This window comes from Cottoperca gobio, chromosome 23, assembly GCF_900634415.1.
Source record: "Cottoperca gobio chromosome 23, fCotGob3.1, whole genome shotgun sequence".
NCBI classification, from domain to species: Eukaryota; Metazoa; Chordata; class Actinopteri; order Perciformes; family Bovichtidae; genus Cottoperca; species Cottoperca gobio.
Genome location: NC_041377.1, coordinates 1,830,186 through 1,846,620, shown reverse-complemented (window position 1 = coordinate 1,846,620; position 16,435 = coordinate 1,830,186). Strand labels below are relative to the sequence as shown.

Below are 16,435 nucleotides of genomic sequence, written 5' to 3'. Positions count from 1 at the left end.
CCAGAAAGATAAGGAGCAGTGATGTGGCGCCACAGGTGTGTTTTTCAATCTGAGAAAGGGTTATCTTGCATAATCCCATTCAGCTGTTGTATTGTGTCTTTCTCAGGCACAGTTACCAATATGAGGGATCCTTGACATGTACGGAACATATTGTAGCCTGCAGTACATACGGTCCGCTCACACCCTCCCTAGAGGAGCGATTGCACAATTACAGTTACATGCAGATGATGCAATGAGGGTCAACGTGACAGCACTGGCGTCTGGTTTGTGCAGAAACAGAACAGAATTCCAAAAGGTACAAAGTCCGGTGTGAAGGGCTCGTACTGCTGCTGGAAACATACTAGTTGAGGAGACCGTTCCTCATTTAGAGACTGTCTGATACATTATGACACGCACACAACCCTCACTCACTGTTTTTCTCATCCCAGCACTCCAGCTCTCCTCAGCAGGAGAGTAATAATGGACACCCACTCTCATAGGAGCCTGTTTCCTTGTCACTCATGTCTCTTTCATCCATTTATTCTCCCTGCTTCTCTCCCTCGTACTCTGTTTATGTGGCTTTCTCTCTATATTCATGTCTGATGCCCTGGACCAGCCTGCCAGTCTGAACTCAGGTCTTTATCCCCTTCATTTGGATGAATTATATCACTGTAGGAACCAGCCCAAGAAACCAGTTTACACCGGCACTGTAACCTTGTTACTCTTTGTAATGCACATGCGTACGTTTAAAAAAACCCGATTTTAAACCTGATTTACCCAAATGCATGTCCAAGAGATCGGCCATGCTTCATGAAGAAATCTGTAACCTAGTTCATGCATTCTGAGTAACAGGAAGACGTTTGCAGTGCGTTTCTTCTGGCCCTAACCAATCAGGTCAAGTTGACCAGCTTTAGCGTTGAGTTGTGACATATCACCTTATGATTGTCAATCGGCAAACAATACACCAAATAGATGCTCAGGATGTAATTGTGAATAATATAATGAAATATTGTGAATGAATAGGAAGATTGAACCGCAGTAATTCTTCTTTTTGAATGAGCGGGACTTGTTACATTCTTTGACCGCAGATATTTTTTAGAACGCTTAGAATCTCTTTGTGCACATTTAACAGCCTCACCTCGTCTTCAATGGCCCAATTAAAGCCAAAAAAAACCCAGGTTATTTCTTAAACAATTTGAAAAAGGTGATTCCTGCCTGCACTCTCGTCTGTTTTCCCTCCGTGCCCAAACAACGACGCTAATCCTCCTCTTCTCCAATTCACTTTTGATGGCAATTTCGAGGATGTAAACAAATCAGGAGGAGTAGCGTGACGTGAGAAACGAAAGCGATGGGCGATCTGCTGTTTTCCTACACACACTCCACCTGATTGCCAGAGAGTGGATGAGGACGTGGATGAAGCGGACCACTTGGGTGCCACTTAATTTGGCATTCGGACAGATGAAAATGGGGCTCTTGAATTGGGAAGGTTAACTGACTAAACTCGACTCTCATCATGGCCAAGCCTTATTTAAAAGCACTTCCCATTGCTTGTTTTAGAGGTTTAATCCATCAAAGACGTTCGTACTGGAGGTTTGAAAGTTTGTAATCGATATGTTTATATTAGCAATGGATATGGAAATGACGCTCGAAGTGGTGACCTCACAGAGAAGTTCCCCTCAGCTCATCAGAGTTGTTTTCTGACACAGCAGGCGGCTCAAAGCTCTGAGAAACCCACTGTACCTACCTGCTCAGCACCAAATGGCAGACAACTAGTGAACATAGTGGAGCATTTAGCAGCTGAAGAGTCAGATGAGTTGGTGGAGACCCAAAACAGAGCTAAAAGAGAGTACATATTAGATTTACGTGCATCAGGTGGCCAGAATCACGACTTGTTTGTCTGCTGGCTGTGTAAATAGGCAACTGTTTGCTAACAAGTTCACCATATCAAAGCGTTACATTGTTGTCAAAGAAGTAAAACGACGTGTACAATCTTATCCTTAACTTTGTCTCTGCAGATCCATACGTGAAGATCCACCTGATGCAAAACGGCAAGAGGCTGAAGAAGAAGAAGACGACAATCAAGAAGAACACCCTCAACCCTTACTACAATGAGTCCTTTAGCTTCGAAGTCCCATTTGAACAAATCCAGGTACTTTTTCATCCAGTTACAGACTTTATAATACTTTGATTCTGACATTTCTAAAAGGCTAATGTGTCCAGTAAACATGTTGTTTCATTGATACAATTGATAAGTGGAAGCTCATTTACCGAATCATCAGTCTAGAGGCTTTTCATCGTTACAGTTTAATCAAAGGCACCTGAGTTTAAAGCAGCCTTTGACAGATTAACACGCTGGATGTTATTCTCTGCTCTTTAATGCCTGTTGCATGTGATTCAGTGCTATGTGTTGCATGTCTTACAATGATTACCATGCGCATCATGATATACAACAACAACTGCAGTATGTCTAAGGTAGAAGTAAAGCATGAATCTTTCTCCAGAACATTATGAAGGAAAGGATAAATAAAACACAAACAAACAACATCATCTCTTTAAACAAGATTGTAATTGAGTCTGTCACAGCTCACAAATCACAGGTTTGGGTCCATGAGCCACAGATTCCATTTAAACTGTCTTGATCCCAATCAACCCCCATTTAGTGCTAGAGATACAGGTATGTAGACTTACATTTCTTATCTCATCATTAAGAGCCAGGTTGATCATTAAATATATATTAGTGCCACTGATTGAACTTGTCATTGATTAGGTGTATTGACCTGCTTTGACTGTGACCAGATCAGTCAAACACCAACTCCTTAAAGAAGTTGTAGTAAATGTTAAAGTAATGGACATTTAGCCTCTGGCTGCATTTCATCTGATTTTAAATAAAGACACTTAATTACAGACTTACTCCCACAATATTACCTCTGTCTGATGTGAAACTAAATACAGTTCTGTAAAACAGATTAAACAGGCTGCTTATATAAAGCTGTAAATTAACTGCAGGGGCGTAAATGTGGAATTAGAGTTAAACTTGACCCTGGAACTATTTGTGTAATTAAACTAAATATTTTTAATTGTCCCAGAGCGTGTGTGGGAATTACAAACAGTTCTATTAGTTGCTCTATTTCACTAACAGAAGGTTTGTTAGTGACTGTAGGCAGTTTCACTCCTTAGCACGCACACAATCTGCTTTGCAGCACAAGGCCAGTTAATATATATTGCACATTTATTAAGCCAAATCACAGAATCAAAACACGTATCAATGTACATCAAGCCAGTTCTGTCAATGTGAAGATTTAAAGAATAGTTCTAAGATTGATATCTGCGTTACATACAGAGCTGGGGTCATGACTTGGTGAGCCTAGCTTAGCATAAAGACTAGAAACAGGGGCAAACAGCTAGCATGGCTCTGTCCAAAGACAATTACAAGCATGTATCTCATTTGCAGAGTGTAGAGTCTTGTCATTGCAGTTGGCTTCCAGGTTTTGTATTATAAAACTTGTGAGGAACTTACTGTTTACTATCTTGTGTGCATTGACTGGCAAACTGTAGATACAAGGAGATGGATAGTTAACTAACTAATTGATGTCAATCTGATCATTTCCCTCTGGGAAAGAAAGCTAATGTTATAATGTTGAGCTGTTTGTAAATGTAATGTTTGTTCATAATGAGATTATTATTGGTAAATCGATCACAGCAAGGATTAACAAAAGAGCCTGCTAATTGTCAATCAAACAAAAGCTATGACTCAGTTAGCAATTTGAAGGTGAACTGCCCCTTTTAAGGACCAACTAACCCCAACCAGCCATCTGGGAATCTTATTCAGTAATCTTATTCAGCTCTTTCACAACAGTGGCTCTGAGCTCATGCAGGTGGCAGTATCCCTTTCAGTGTGGCAGTGGATCGAAACTTAATCAGGGCTCTTTGTGCACTAATTCATATTCCCTGCCAGAGATGGATGCCCAGGTCACTCCTCTTTGTAGTGTCCCTGTGAATAAACACATGCCGAGGCTGAGTCTTAGACCTCTGGGTAATCAAACATTCTGCTGTGTTTGGCTCTGCAAATAACCGACGCCTGGTCTGAAGTGTCAACTACTGTTAATCAACATTAGTGTCTGAAGGAGCACCTGATTCTCTGCATTACTGCTATTAAACCAGGAATTGTTTCAAAAACCTTATTTATACTTTTCTAAACAAAGGTTACTTAGTGGTTTACATCATAAAAAGAGAAATAAGAGAATAACTAGAGAAAATACAAACAGCCGTTACAACTAGGTAACATTTTTGAAAATAAGGCAATAAAATCATGGCCAATATAATAAAATGGTGAGTAATCTCACGAGAAGGTCCATGTAGAAGCTGTCTACTTGTCACACAATCTTCCTCAGCAGAAACGGACATAACAAAAGTTTGACTAAAGCGAACATGGCTGTTTAGAGATGAGCATTATCCGTCCACATGCCGACGACACCCCGATTTAGGTTTATATTCTCTCATCTCTCCCGCTCTTCTCTTTCTACAGAAAGTGCAAGTTGTTATAACTGTTCTGGACTATGACAAGATCGGCAAGAACGATGCCATCGGCAAGGTCTTTGTGGGCCTCAACAGCTCAGGGACGGAGCTGCGCCACTGGTCCGACATGCTGGCCAACCCCAGGAGACCCATCGCCCAGTGGCACGTGCTGAAGCCGGAAGAAGAGGTGGACTCTCAGCTCTCCACCAAGAAATAGGCAGGGCCCTTTCAGCACCTGCCTTGTAGTACTCTTTAGCCAGTATGTGTAAATACCTCAGTGATATATGGGTCCATCCATGTAACTCCCCACTTTACTCCGCCTCTCAGCTTTACCGCTTCTTATATCACAAACAATCCTAATTGTTCAAACGTCCTGCGACATCTCACCCTCTGCTTTTTTTCTATCAGGTTCCCTACTTTTCTTGCTTTCTCTTTTGTTTTTCTCTCTGATTCAGCAGATTTTGTTTTCCATGTCCATGCCCTTTTCTGCCCCGACCAAATGCCCCCTTCTTTTAAGCAATATGATCTGTATAGATAGCGCATGACTGAAAGAATTTATTGTACCACAGTTGTATATATAAGTATGCAGACAACAATGATTTCTAGTTTATGTGTTTGTATGTTGTTACCCATTTCCTAATCTGTGTATATCTTGATGTTTTTAATAAGATGTTCTATTTTAAATTATGTAAATGCAGATATAGAGGAAAGCCAATATTATATATCCCAGGATTTAAAAATTCTACCTTATTACCTTATTGCATTCCAGAAAAAAAAAGAATTCCAACCTACAAGACACTAGTGGAAATATATTCACGTTGTAAAGGACGATGTCTGGCTTTAAGTTCAGCAAAGGATCATCACAGAAAAGACAAATGAATATAAACACAAAACAAAATACAAGGCCATTAACTACTATGGTTCTGAGGGGGGAAATGATGCTGCTGGATTGATACAAGCACATGATTTCTTACGACTTTTTGTACTTATTTCTCAATCGGAGGACCTATATGTTTAGCTTGATGCACACTGTTACCAGAAACAATAGTTAACGTAAACCAGTTAGCATTTCTTTCCTCCATATAAGCCGTTGAAGTGAAATAGGTCCTCGTTTTAAAGGCCATTGTTCACTTAAACTGGTTTTCTTTTCCAAAAATGGAAAACATTGCCTCCAAATAATACTAATTTCTCAACCCTTAAAAAGACCCCATGTGAAAAAAGCACCAAGCTGTAGCCATTGTGTCCTTAAACTCGTTTAACAATATGTTGTTAACTGTTTACTTTGAACAGCCTGTAGTTGTTAGACGTGTATCGCATTCGGGCTGGGGTCCGACCTTCGAGAGGGAGTAAGGGAAAAGAGTTGTGTCTCTGACTATTTTTTAGAGCAATTCAACGTCTTGACTATTTTTCGTAAACTGCATGATTTTTTTTACAATCTTTACTAAAGGCTGGGACGGAGGGGGGGGGGGGAGATCTACTGACACCAGGGGCTGTCTCTTCTGATACGATCCCCTTGCCTTCAATCAGAGGAGAGGAAAGAAAAATCCAGAGCAAAGTCTAAACGTTGGGTCAATGTATACGAATATATTGACGGAGGCGAAGCGAGTTTCTAAACACTGCCATTTTCAGAGGGGACTTATGTAAAGACCCTCTCTTCATGCACACTCCCACTTGCTAGTGGTTGTAGCTTTGGTTTATCGGGAACAATGTCTTCTTCTTCTGGCTGCAATGGTGCCCTGAATCGCAGTCTTTGCTTTGCGTTGCCTTCTCACAGTGACAATAGAGCTAGCCATGTTTTACTGCCAATTTGAACTTTTATGTGGCTGGTGTTTTGCACTGGATGTCTTTGAGCTTGTTGACTACTTTTAGAAACCATTTTTGGACAATTGTTGAGTTATTTCAGGACACCTGCAGGGGGGAGGCATAAATCCGCCTGCTCGATCGGCTTAACGTAAAAAATCAATGATGACAAATCACGTTTTAGCCAACAGCAGTTACCGAAGTTGTTCTTGTTGGACCGGACTACACCAGGAGAATGCGAAATAACCGTAAAGTTAATGGTCTGCGTAGACTATTAGTCCATCATGTCCTTTACTCGGGTCCAATTAGCAAAGGAATAAGTTTTACTCCATGAAACCCATGAAGTCTCTTATCTTGGAGGAACCTCTTGCATATACTCGATGCTAGCTTCAGGAGGACTTTCTAAATGTTTTCAATGTTATTGTGTAGTTGATAGCACTATAATGAAAAAGCTACTTGTCATTCCATAGGAGTCTCTGAGGACTGCTTTGTGTATCACTGTGACTGCCGTGTGTGCTTAGAGATGTAGACTTATCAGTAGGTAGCGAAACCAGTTTGTTCTGTAGTGACGTCGTAGTGTTTAATGCCATTTTCCCTTCTAGAGAAAGAGAGTGCGTGTGGCGTCGCCCGGCTGCACGCGGCAAATAAAAGGCGGAAAGACATTTTATCTGAGCGCGAGCAGGTCGCTTTCATACAGCATTTTGTTGAGCACTGTGCAATACTTGTATGTTCATCCCATAGTGTTAACGTGAGTGGCGTTGCCCGAGAAAAAAAAAGATTCTAACCCTTGAGGATGATTCCAGTCCAGAGAGATGTTTCTCCTTTCCAGTGAAATGGTTTAGGACACAGCACATTCAGCTTACAGGTCGGAGTTTGACACCTGTCGACCGCTGTTTAGGGTTCCCTCCCTTTCCGCAGGTTTGTTTTCTCTTCTTGCACACAGTTCCAGCATCAGAAGTTTCAGGGAGTATTAGTTAAAATACCAAACGAGATTCTACATTTAAATATCCCCTTAAAATACCATGTATATATTTACATAATCATGTCAAAATTGTATATCTAGAATCAATATAACGTGACGTGAATATGATTATTCAGCCGCAAATATGATTTAATCCATCAATCACACATATTCTATATCTTTCATTATTTCATTATTATGGATTTTTATTTCTTTTATTTTGGTAACTGCCCTGTTGACTCAAAAAACCCTTTTATATTTGAGATAAACTCTGAATGTACAGTGTGGACTGTGTTGGTGTAGATTACTTTAACCGTGAGATTAGATGTACTTTGCACTTTTTGTTGTTAAAAAAAGAAAAGTCCCTTTATTTATATTTTTTAATCTATTAGGAGTTTATTTCATAACCCTTTTTGGGTAAAATCTCCCCTGTCATTCCAAAATCATTGAATACACTTTAATACAGCTGCAATCCCTCTTCCACCGAGGGATTATTTAGTTCATATGTAGATTCATGAATTCCAGTACAGCTTCAGATTTAAATGCAAAAAAAAAAATGGATTACAGTACAAAGTAAAGGCCATCTGGTTTATCTGAATTATAACAGAAATAAACATATCAGGGAATTCAGTAACAGGCAGCATCGCCGAACCCATCAGATTTTCGAGGTGTGTGGAAAAACAACAAAGCCATTACCTGCACCGCGACGCAATGCTCCTCTTATTGTGATTTCCTACCAAAGTATGCATGCTTAATTCAAACGCTAAATTCTCTTGTAACATTATCCAAGCTCTCTGTGTGACAAGGAACTCAAGATCCTCTCCAGTGGCACTGACGAAAAGCCACGCTGACCTTTCAAAAACAAAGCTGTGTAAAGTATTAGAATCTGATGCTGTAGAAAGATCCTAGTTGCCTTTGTGTATATCAACTGCCTGCTTGAGTATTTTGTGTGTGGAAATTATCTCTGTGATCTTGTAGAACTGTTTGGGGTGTTTTTTTCCAGCCATATCGCTCGCGGTGACGGTTATATTTGCTGTGTATACCTTCATTTTTGACGAGGTGTTTTACAGTTTTGTTTCACTTTGTGTAGTGATTCACTCTGTGGAGTTTTCTGACTGTTGTTATATAACTTCATATACACAAATGATCAATAAAAATGTTTTATTTCCTGTTGATACAGAAGCTTATCATGTCATATTTTCAGTTACGTGTCACCAAAGCATTTATTTGAGTAGCATGAGATACTGTGATTGCCTCTAATAAGTAGCTTTAATAACAAAATCAACCTTTATTACTCTCTCCACCGTGTTAGTATTGATTGGCAGAAGAAGTGTGACTCACTGCTCCTGCACGAAACTCCCGTCACATCAAAATAAAAGTGTCTGCGTGACAAATTCACTTTTAATGATGTTTGCTTCTAAACACTTTGACTTGGCTTTGAATCATCCAGACCAGCCGGTTAACAAGGTCGCTACTGCCATCTAAAGGACGTAAAGGGGCATACCACAGTGTCAGAGCACAATAATGAAAAAGAAAAACAGATTGTTTTCCATTTTGCTCTGAGCACAGATCAATTTCCATTAGTGAATATTCACTGATGTCTGCTGCAGCAGAGAACGGGGACAAGAGTTTGTCCTCCCACCAATGCATGATGCCACATCGATGTGAATTTCAGCTGAGAGTGAATCTGATGGGAGCACCCTGAGGTTGTAGATTTATAGATTTTAGCGTGCTGCTATGAAATGAAGCTCATTTAGCTGTTAAAGGAAAAATGATTCATCAGTAAATAATCATTAAACCCTTTAATGTCCAGTTTCCTTTAATTTGTATTTAAAAAACATCCTATTCCACTATATCTGACAATTTCATATGTTTGTTCTTTATACACGTTTCCCCAAAATGTAACCTCAGATATTATTTATATAAGGTTCTGCAGGTTTGAACTAAATGTGGCTGCACAGCATGGGTTCATACCGACTCTCCTGCCAGTGTGGAGAGAGGAGAGTCATTTTAATTAATTTTGGTCTCATTGGTGTCACATCATTAACATGTAAGATGTGCCAACATTCTGGAAATAAATATCAATATCTTAAACCAAAATTACCAAAATAAAACAACTATTTTGCTATGTATATGTGTTATTTTATATACTCGTGCTCAAAAGCATGACAAAAAAGAAGAACAAGACGTATGACATACATAAATGGATGGAAACTACATTTTGGCATGTTGTAGACTTTTATTCTGATAAGTCCAGACGTCATATTTTATTTATTGAAGCGTTTTATTCTGAAAATCCAGCCCTATCATGTGGAAGTCAAGTTAGCTTACATTAGCCGTTATCATACCGGAAGTTCTGTTTTGTCAGTTAAAAAAACATCAATAATGTATTGTTTCAGGGTGAATAAAGAATCTTATTCGTCATTAAATATATGTATTGCTAGAAACGAATTGCTGGGTGTTATTTAAATTAAAAAAAAACCCGAGTATTATTTTTCCGAAACGATGCTTTTGTTTTCAGAAAGACTGAGACCGGAAGTATATATTGGCGCGAGCTAACTTGATACCTGACAGCTCGCACTACCGTGACAGTTGCAGTAAACTCATCTGGTGCTGCCTTCTGCAAACACAACCTTGCAGTTACCAAAACCGCTTCAAAATGCTGTCCTACATCATCGATGTAAGTATACTTTAACGAGAAGTAGCCAGGTTTATTTTTATTTGAGCTAATTTGGTTGTATTAGCTCAAGCTAGCATGAGCTAACATTTAGTTCTGACTAAGTTCAGCTGAGAGCTTCGTCTGGCCTGCCCACAGGAATGTCTATGACTCATTTCTCCAGTTATGGATTAAACAAAAATGGCTTTTCTAAAGTTAGACAACGCCCCACCGAGATATCAAACAGTAGGTAGCTAATGCTAGCTGTTGGTGGTCTGAGTCATTGTCCTGTTTTTGTTTGTTTGTTTGTTGTTAACCTTCATCACAGCTGATCCGAGGAGGCTTTGACAGCCTCGTCAACTTGATCTTCAGACTCCTCTTCTCAAAGAGGAGACCAGCCCTCACATTAGAGGACCCCAACATTAAGTATGCACTGCGGCTGTTGGACAAACAGGTAACCAAGTCTTGAATAATAAAACCTTAACTTATGTGCAAAAGAAATGCTGCACGAAATAACTGTTTGCAAACGCAACAGGCGTGTCCAATAATCTGATCTGTCTTTGGCATTGACAGACTTTTTCCAATGTTCTCCGTGTTTGTTCCTTGTGCAGATTGTCAGCCATGACACACGAAAGTTTCGTTTTGCCCTTCCTTCCCCTGAACACATCCTGGGGCTCCCTATCGGTTAGTCGACTCATATGCACCCATACAATGTCAATATTTAACTTCAAACACTCCTCTCTGTTATTAGAGAATGATTTCTTTTTTTCTAAATGTAACTTTATTGAAAACTTGAAATACAGTAACATGTATAGGAACATTGAATGATATCATTACACAAATAAGTGTACAGTAAGGTAGAGCATACATTAATATCTTCTGTATGAGCGGAGGGGGATAGAAATATAAGAAACGTGTACATGCATTCTTATTTTGCAACTTCAATAAAGATTTGGAATGTGTATATCATTAAATATTTTATATTATGTGTTGGGGTTATATGTAAAAAAATGCAAAGATGAGAAGTCTGAACCAGAGACTAAAAAATGACAACATTGTTGCTGAATAATAGTAAATATAACTCATATTACATCATACATCATATTGTTAAAAATAAACAAAGAGTGCTCTGAGTAGTATCAGACTTCTCCGATATGAAGCTGCTGACTTCAAAAGCAAGCTGATGTACTCATTGTTCTATGTTTTCCTCTCCAGGGCAGCACATCTATTTGTCTGCAAAGGTCGACGGGAAGCTGGTGGTGCGTCCGTACACACCAGTGTCCAGTGATGATGACAAAGGCTTTGTGGACTTGGTGGTGAAGGTATAACCTTCAAGAGAAGTTGTTTACTGTATATGTTTATAGGTGTCGTTTTATTTCCCTAAACCGGTTTTTAATCTTGTCCCTTTTTTGACAGATTTACTTTAAAGATGTTAATCCAAAATTCCCCGAAGGTGGGAAGCTGAGTCAGTACTTGGAGAGCCTCCGGGTCAACGACACTATTGACTTCAGAGGACCCAGTGGTCTTCTCGTTTACAAAGCCAAAGGTGAGCGCTATCACCTGATGTTCTGATACAGTGGGTACAAATGTGACTTCAGCTGCCTGTTCTGATAATAAAATGTTCCCTCCACAGGTGTTTTTGCCATTCAGTCAGATAAGAAGTCCCCAGCTGACACCAAGACTGCTAAACATGTCGGCATGATCGCTGGAGGGACAGGTAAGGCAAACTTCTACACTCGTCTATAAAACAAAACTAACCAAAGACATTCTTAACCATATTGTGTCATCTCATGATCAAGATAATTAGTGATGATGGATATTCTATTTACTTTTTTTCTACATACTAACCATGACTTTTTAATAACTTTATTTTGACATGCTATACTATGACATTTTTATGACTTATTTGACATGCTATACTATGACTTTTTAATGACTTTATTTGACATGCTATACTATGACCTTTTTAAGAACTTTATTTTGACATGCTATACTATGACTTTTTAATAACTTTATTTTGACATGCTATACTATGACTTTTTTATGCTTTTATTTTGACATGTTATACTATGACTTTTTTATGCTTTTATTTTGACATGCTATACTATGACTTTTATGCTTTTATTTTGACATGCTATACTATGACTTTTTTATGCTTTTATTTTGACATGCTATACTATGACATTTTTAATGACTTTATTTTGACATGCTATACTATGACTTTTTATGACTTTATTTTGCCATGCTATACTATGACTTTTTTATGCTTTTATTTTGACATGATATACTATGACTTTTTTTATGCTTTTATTTTGACATATTAAACCATGACATTTTAATAACTTTTGACATGCTATACTATGACTTTTTTAATAACTTTATTTTGACATGCTATACTATGACTTTTTTATGCTTTTATTTTGACATGCTATACTATGACATTTTTATGCTTTTATTTTGACATGCTATACTATGACATTTTAATTACTTTTGACATGCTATACTATGACCTTTTTAATTACTTTGTTTTGACATATTAAACCATGACATTTTAATAACTTTATTTTGACATGCTATACTATGACTTTTTTTATGCTTTTATTTTGACATGCTATACTATGACATTTTTATGACTTTATTTTGACATGCTATACTATGACATTTTTATGCTTTTATTTTGACATGCTATACTATGACATTTTTATGCTTTTATTTTGACATGCTATACTATGACTTTTTTAATGACTTTATTTTGACATATTAAACCATGACATTTTAATAACTTTTTTTTATGCTTTTATTTTTGACATGCTATACTATGACTTTTTTTATGACTTTATTTTGACATGCTATACTATGACTTTTTTATGCTTTTATTTTGACATGCTATACTATGACTTTTTTAATAACTTTATTTTGACATATTAAACCATGACATTTTAATAACTTTATTTTGACATGCTATACTATGACATTTTAATAACTTTATTTTGACATGCTATACTATGACTTTTTTTATGCTTTTATTTTGACATGCTATACTATGACTTTTTTATGACTTTATTTTGACATGCTATACTATGACTTTTTTATGCTTTTATTTTGACATGCTATACTATGACTTTTTTATGCTTTTATTTTGACATGCTATACTATGACTTTTTTAATGACTTTATTTTGACATATTAAACCATGACATTTTAATAACTTTTTTTTATGCTTTTATTTTTGACATGCTATACTATGACTTTTTTATGCTTTTATTTTGACATGCTATACTATGACTTTTTTTTATGACTTTATTTTGACATGCTATACTATGACTTTTTTAATAACTTTATTTTGACATATTAAACCATGACATTTTAATAACTTTATTTTGACATGCTATACTATGACATTTTAATAACTTTATTTTGACATGCTATACTATGACTTTTTTAATGACTTTATTTTGACATATTAAACCATGACATTTTAATAACTTTTTTTTATGCTTTTATTTTTGACATGCTATACTATGACTTTATTTTGACATGCTATACTATGACATTTTTATGCTTTTATTTTGACATGCTATACTATGACTTTTTTTATGCTTTTATTTTGACATGCTATACTATGACATTTTTATGACTTTATTTTGACATGCTATACTATGATATTTTTATGCTTTTATTTTGACATATTAAACCATGACATTTTAATAACTTTTGACATGCTATACTATGACTTTTTTAATAACTTTATTTTGACATGCTATACTATGACATTTTTATGCTTTTATTTTGACATGCTATACTATGACTTTTTTAATAACTTTATTTTGACATATTAAACCATGACATTTTAATAACTTTATTTTGACATGCTATACTATGACATTTTAATAACTTTATTTTGACATGCTATACTATGACATTTTAATAACTTTATTTTGACATGGTATACTATGACTTTTTTATGCTTTTATTTTGACATGCTATACTATGACATTTTTATGCTTTTATTTTGACATGCTATACTATGACTTTTTTAATGACTTTATTTTGACATATTAAACCATGACATTTTAATAACTTTTTTTTATGCTTTTATTTTTGACATGCTATACTATGACTTTTTTTATGACTTTATTTTGACATGCTATACTATGACTTTTTTATGCTTTTATTTTGACATGCTATACTATGACTTTTTTAATAACTTTATTTTGACATATTAAACCATGACATTTTAATAACTTTATTTTGACATGCTATACTATGACATTTTAATAACTTTATTTTGACATGGTATACTATGACTTTTTTAATGACTTTATTTTGACATATTAAACCATGACATTTTAATAACTTTTTTTTATGCTTTTATTTTTGACATGCTATACTATGACTTTTTTTATGACTTTATTTTGACATGCTATACTATGACATTTTTATGACTTTATTTTGACATGCTATACTATGACATTTTTATGCTTTTATTTTGACATATTAAACCATGACATTTTAATAACTTTTGACATGCTATACTATGACTTTTTTAATAACTTTATTTTGACATATTAAACCATGACATTTTAATAACTTTATTTTGACATGCTATACTATGACATTTTAATAACTTTATTTTGACATGGTATACTATGACTTTTTTATGCTTTTATTTTGACATGCTATACTATGACATTTTTATGCTTTTATTTTGACATGCTATACTATGACTTTTTTAATTACTTTATTTTGACATATTAAACCATGACATTTTAATAACTTTATTTTGACATGCTATACTATGACATTTTAATAACTTTATTTTGACATGGTATACTATGACTTTTTTATGCTTTTATTTTGACATGCTATACTATGACTTTTTTAATGACTTTATTTTGACATATTAAACCATGACATTTTAATAACTTTTTTTTATGCTTTTATTTTTGACATGCTATACTATGACTTTATTTTGACATGCTATACTATAATACAAATATGTGATATAGAAAAGTACTAAGAATAAGATTTGAAGCCAAGTTTTCAGCTTCATTGGAATACACAGATGTCCTCATTGTTTGTTTAAAGTATTTCCACGTCTGAAGCCAAAAATATGACCTTCCTCTGTTCTACTTTCTTCCAGGGATCACTCCCATGCTGCAGCTCATCACTGCTGTGATGAAGGATCCAAAGGACCAGACGGTGTGCCACCTGCTGTTTGCCAACCAGGTCAGTTTCACCAGCCAGGATCACATGATGAAGTATTGAGTTATTTGTTTTCCTGTATAATTGGGAAGGGGTGGTTCATAGAGTGCTGAAAGTTTGTTCTTTATCGGGTCAGACTGAGAAAGACATTCTGCTGCGACCGGAGTTGGAAGAGATCCAGGTCAACAACCCAGACCGGTTCAAGCTGTGGTTCACCCTGGATAGAGCACCTGAAGGTAAAGTCATGTTTTCATATGATCCGTAATTTATTATGATTGTAAAAGTAATTAGTAAGGTCCTTTAACTGTACTTCTCTCTCTCACGTGAGCCTGTTGCTGTGGGGAGAGGCAGGTTGTCTTCATGTGACGAGAGAGAGATTACATCACATGCGTTTGGAAAGTACACCAGTCAAAGATAGAAATCTGACTTCCACATTGCCACACGCACAACCCAACATTCAGATAGACTGAGCACGAGACATTAAACACACATAGTTTACATGTAAGGCACAAGTAAAGGCATTCAGTCATCATTTCACACCCCATCACTAATAGAAGTTAACAGGGTTCCATCGAGTCGTATTTAAACTTTGGGACCTGGTCTGTGTTTCAGACTGGGAGTACAGCCAAGGCTTCATCAATGAAGACATGATTAAGGACCACCTGCCGCCTCCGAGTGACGACACTCTCATCCTGATGTGTGGACCTCCGCCTATGATCCAGTTCGCCTGCAACCCCAGCCTGGACAAAGTGGGCCACGCCAGCAGCCGCAGGTTCACCTTCTAAGGGCATCAAGTTGTTCTATTCTCTACCCTGAAAACATGAACGCACTCGTACAGCTGCCGTGGTTATTGCACTATGTATACTATATTTATGCCATGATATTCACCACGCAACAGAATCACATCACGGACCAATTAATGTTATCGTAAGTGTCACGGGAGGTAAATATTTGGATTGAAAAGTAGAGGGGATGGAAAGTGTGGAAATGATGTGATTCCAAATGTGCTGCAAACAGTTGCGGTGTACGGGATGATCGAGTGCCTTAACACTTGCAAAGCTTTTTTTATGCTCCGTTTAAGAGTCTCAATCACTTGCTTCATTTATACAGAATTTAATTATTCCATTATTGCAAAGATGTTAGTGTGATACCTGCTCTATGGTCACAAAGATGTCAATATTTTTGCTAAAACATGTTCAGTGACTTGTTGAAAGTGTTGTTGCTGATATGTCTTTGTTGCAACAGTGGCTACTTGTGTTTGATATGCAACATAAAAAAAAACATCTATTGACGTTTTGAGTTTTTTTTTAAAATCGTCCT

The 16,435-nt window shown here is 36.5% G+C and overlaps 2 protein-coding genes across 5 annotated transcripts in view; both read left to right on the top strand.

The window, feature by feature from the left end:
* syt1a (synaptotagmin Ia) overlaps positions 1–8,430 on the top strand; it is a 119,891-nt gene extending 111,461 nt beyond the window's left edge. For 3 of the 4 annotated variants that reach the window (XM_029461593.1, XM_029461592.1, XM_029461595.1), the window contains 2 exons: positions 1,995–2,128; positions 4,505–4,711. In XM_029461593.1, coding sequence (XP_029317453.1) covers positions 1,995–2,128; positions 4,505–4,711 — 341 coding nt within the window. Of the gene's footprint in view, positions 1–1,994; positions 2,129–4,504 lie in introns of all 4 variants that reach the window. The other variant, XM_029461594.1, reaches the window with a different exon arrangement.
* Positions 8,431–9,775: 1,345 nt separating this feature from the next.
* On the top strand, positions 9,776–16,406 carry LOC115028292 (NADH-cytochrome b5 reductase 3). The gene is made up of 9 exons (XM_029461974.1): positions 9,776–9,935; positions 10,240–10,365; positions 10,523–10,595; positions 11,127–11,233; positions 11,328–11,457; positions 11,545–11,628; positions 15,054–15,139; positions 15,252–15,351; positions 15,728–16,406. The coding sequence occupies exons 1-9, from the start codon at positions 9,915–9,917 to the stop codon at positions 15,898–15,900; spliced, it is 900 nt and encodes a 299-aa protein (XP_029317834.1). The 5' UTR covers positions 9,776–9,914; the 3' UTR covers positions 15,901–16,406.
* The last annotated feature ends 29 nt before the right edge of the window (positions 16,407–16,435 follow it).

Bases quoted from the DNA above. Each gene is read 5' to 3' on its own strand.
- LOC115028292 (XM_029461974.1), top strand. From the start codon at position 9,915: ATGCTGTCCTACATCATCGAT. The intron at 10,596-11,126 runs GTTAGTCGACTC...TTTCCTCTCCAG, and splicing joins CATCCTGGGGCTCCCTATCG to GGCAGCACATCTATTTGTCT. The intron at 11,629-15,053 runs GTAAGGCAAACT...ACTTTCTTCCAG, and splicing joins CATGATCGCTGGAGGGACAG to GGATCACTCCCATGCTGCAG.